At 40.8% G+C, this 2,500-nt stretch overlaps 1 protein-coding gene across 1 annotated transcript in view; it reads right to left on the bottom strand.

The window, feature by feature from the left end:
• Positions 1 to 1,283: 1,283 nt before the first annotated feature.
• Positions 1,284 to 2,500, bottom strand: part of LOC119577128 (uncharacterized protein DDB_G0271670-like) — a gene marked incomplete at its 5' end in the record, with an annotated part of 1,672 nt that continues 455 nt past the window's right edge. Inside the window, 3 exons of the mRNA XM_037924821.1 lie at positions 1,284 to 1,409; positions 2,210 to 2,253; positions 2,285 to 2,500. The exon at positions 2,285 to 2,500 is cut by the window's right edge and continues 122 nt beyond it. Coding sequence (XP_037780749.1) covers positions 1,284 to 1,409; positions 2,210 to 2,253; positions 2,285 to 2,500 — 386 coding nt within the window. The remainder of the gene's footprint in view (positions 1,410 to 2,209; positions 2,254 to 2,284) is intronic.

The following is a 2,500-nucleotide window of genomic DNA, read 5'->3' as shown; positions in this document are numbered from 1 at the left end:
GAGCCAGAATTAGGTCGGCGTGGGCGGGGTACCGATCGATACCTCTGGCCCTGTAGCATCTATCATCAGTACTTCCATTAACTGTTACCACTTATAATGTCTATTTGCAGTCGCCTTAGCATGTTAAGGCAACGCTGAATATGAAAACAACTAAATATCTGTTACCAGCTTATCTATCCCTTAAGTATATAATGTAGAACAGTACAGTCTAGTACCTCAGCTGTGTGTATCTTACCTCTAGGAACGTCGAGATACATACACCGAGAACATTTACGCATCATAAAGTACCAATGAACCAGCAGTATTATTCCTTGCTTGAGAAACTGACTTACATGATAATTGTCTTATACACCCATTTACGGGAATGCTAAATGTTCATGTCCATAGACAAAAACCTTGCTAATATGGTATAAATAGGAAAACAAAAATCATTCGTCGTGTTGTAAAGGAAAGGGCGTTATGAGTCTAAACAAGATTATTTGTGGAGAGTGTTGACTTGAATCCCATGCTGTAGGTTCGGAAGTCTGGAAAATCAATAATTACCAACAAAAAAAAACAATTACTTTTATTTGAAATGTGATCAAAACACGATACAGAATTGGAATACATCTTTCTTTTCAACAAAAGCAGGGACTGACTTCCAACATCAATCATATTATTTTTTAATAATATTTTAGGTAACATGTTCAGGTAAAAAGATAACAGCAGACACAAACAAGTTGAAAAACAATGTTGTTAGATAATTTATTAGGCACACAATTATTTAATGATCTAACAGAGCAAAGGAATGGAAAGATATGATTGAATGCAGAATAATTTTGAAGCAAGATAAAAGAGCAAAAAAAACAAAAAGAGCTCGAAGAAGAATAGATTAAGAATGGAATCATCAAACGGAGAGCAAGGGGAGACCTATTCTGGTTGAACTGTTCTCGGCAAATAAATTGATTTGTTGGCATTTAGTGGTATATGATTCAGAAATCTACCAGCCTAATAATAGGATTCATGTCATCGTATATAGAAGAGCAAGCATCAAAAAATAAATGTCTCTTGGAATGGTATAAACATCTAATCACACCACACAACACAACACCACACACTATACCCAAAACAGTAAACAGTAATAGATGAAGGAAAGTAATGTATCAGAAAACAGTATGAAAAACATGATAATCATATGTGTATTTATTTATGTGATGAAAAGGAGGATAACAACAACTATTAATACTGATCTAGCAGTAGTACAAAAACATATGAGTTTGATTTCAATGAAATTCGACAACGTGTTATAAGGAAACACGAATCAAATGTAGGTTCACCAGTTTTGAATCAGGCACCTTAAACAGGATCACCAAAATCGGGCCAGGGGAAACATAATTCTGGAAATCGTTGGGATAAAAGGAAACAGAGCTCTGAAAAGAAAAATGTAAAGAAATCAACAATAAAATGGAAAGTCGGTCAGAAGTGGAAGACCGAAAGAAGATGAGCCTGAAGTGGAGGCCATCAAGGTCGTTTGTAGGGTAAGCTATTCGCCAGATTGAAATATATGGGAACCACTGAACCAGGCAGAACACTGAACTTCTTGTTTTCCAAACAGTTTGGGAGAGCTGAGGATAACAATTCCATGGAGGGTAAGCTATGAAGTCACAACAAACAAATAACTCAATGGAAATTTAGAACAGTAAGAGGCGAGGAGAGGCATTACTGCCGAATTTACAGTTGTTTAAACGTTACGTACACTCGAAAACAAAATCATGAATGTTCCAGAGTTTGGAAAAATAAAAAATTCAAAAAGCCCTGAAAGCTTCTAAAGTTATTTTCCACGACAATGGCCCCGCTCAGTCACTCGGCAACAGAGCGTGCGAACGGAATTCGAGGAAATCGTTGGGAACCAGCAGATTTAGGACATTTAAATAAAGAAAAAAGATACCAACCTAGGATGATTAAGGAAGAGAAAGAAGAGAGGAGAGAGAGGCGGGAGAGATTAAGATAAGGAAGTGAAACTGAAAGGAACAGAATGAAGGAGCACAAAATAGGGAAAAGCATGAGAGAGGAACGAGAAGCATTGACGAGTAGCAGGTAGTAGAAGGAGAGGAGAGGAGGAGGAGAGGAGGAGAGGAGGAGGAGGGGGAGGACGAGAAGGAGGACGAGAAGGAGGAGGAGGAGGAGACCGAGAAGGAGGAGGAGAAGGAGGAGGAGGAGGAGGGGACTGGAGTGAGGAGGAGGAGGAGGAGGAGGAGGAGGAGGAGGACGAAGGAGGAGGAGAAGAGGAGAGAAGGAGACGAGAAGGAGGACGAGAAGGAGGACGAGAAGGAGGACGAGAAGGAGGACGAGAAGGAGGAGGAGGAGGAGGACGAGAAGGAGGAGGAGAAGGAGGAGGAGAGGGAGGAGGAGAAGGAGGAGGAGAAGGAGGAGGAAGAAGGAGAGGAGAAGGAGGAGGAGGGGGAGGAGGAGAAGGAGGAGGAGAAGGAGGAGGAGGAGGACGAGAAGGAGGACGAGAAGG

The sequence above is a fragment of the Penaeus monodon genome, chromosome 1 (genome assembly GCF_015228065.2).
Source record: "Penaeus monodon isolate SGIC_2016 chromosome 1, NSTDA_Pmon_1, whole genome shotgun sequence".
Taxonomy (NCBI): Eukaryota; Metazoa; Arthropoda; class Malacostraca; order Decapoda; family Penaeidae; genus Penaeus; species Penaeus monodon.
Note: the sequence above shows the minus strand (reverse complement) of the source record. Positions and strands in the feature narration are given on the sequence as shown.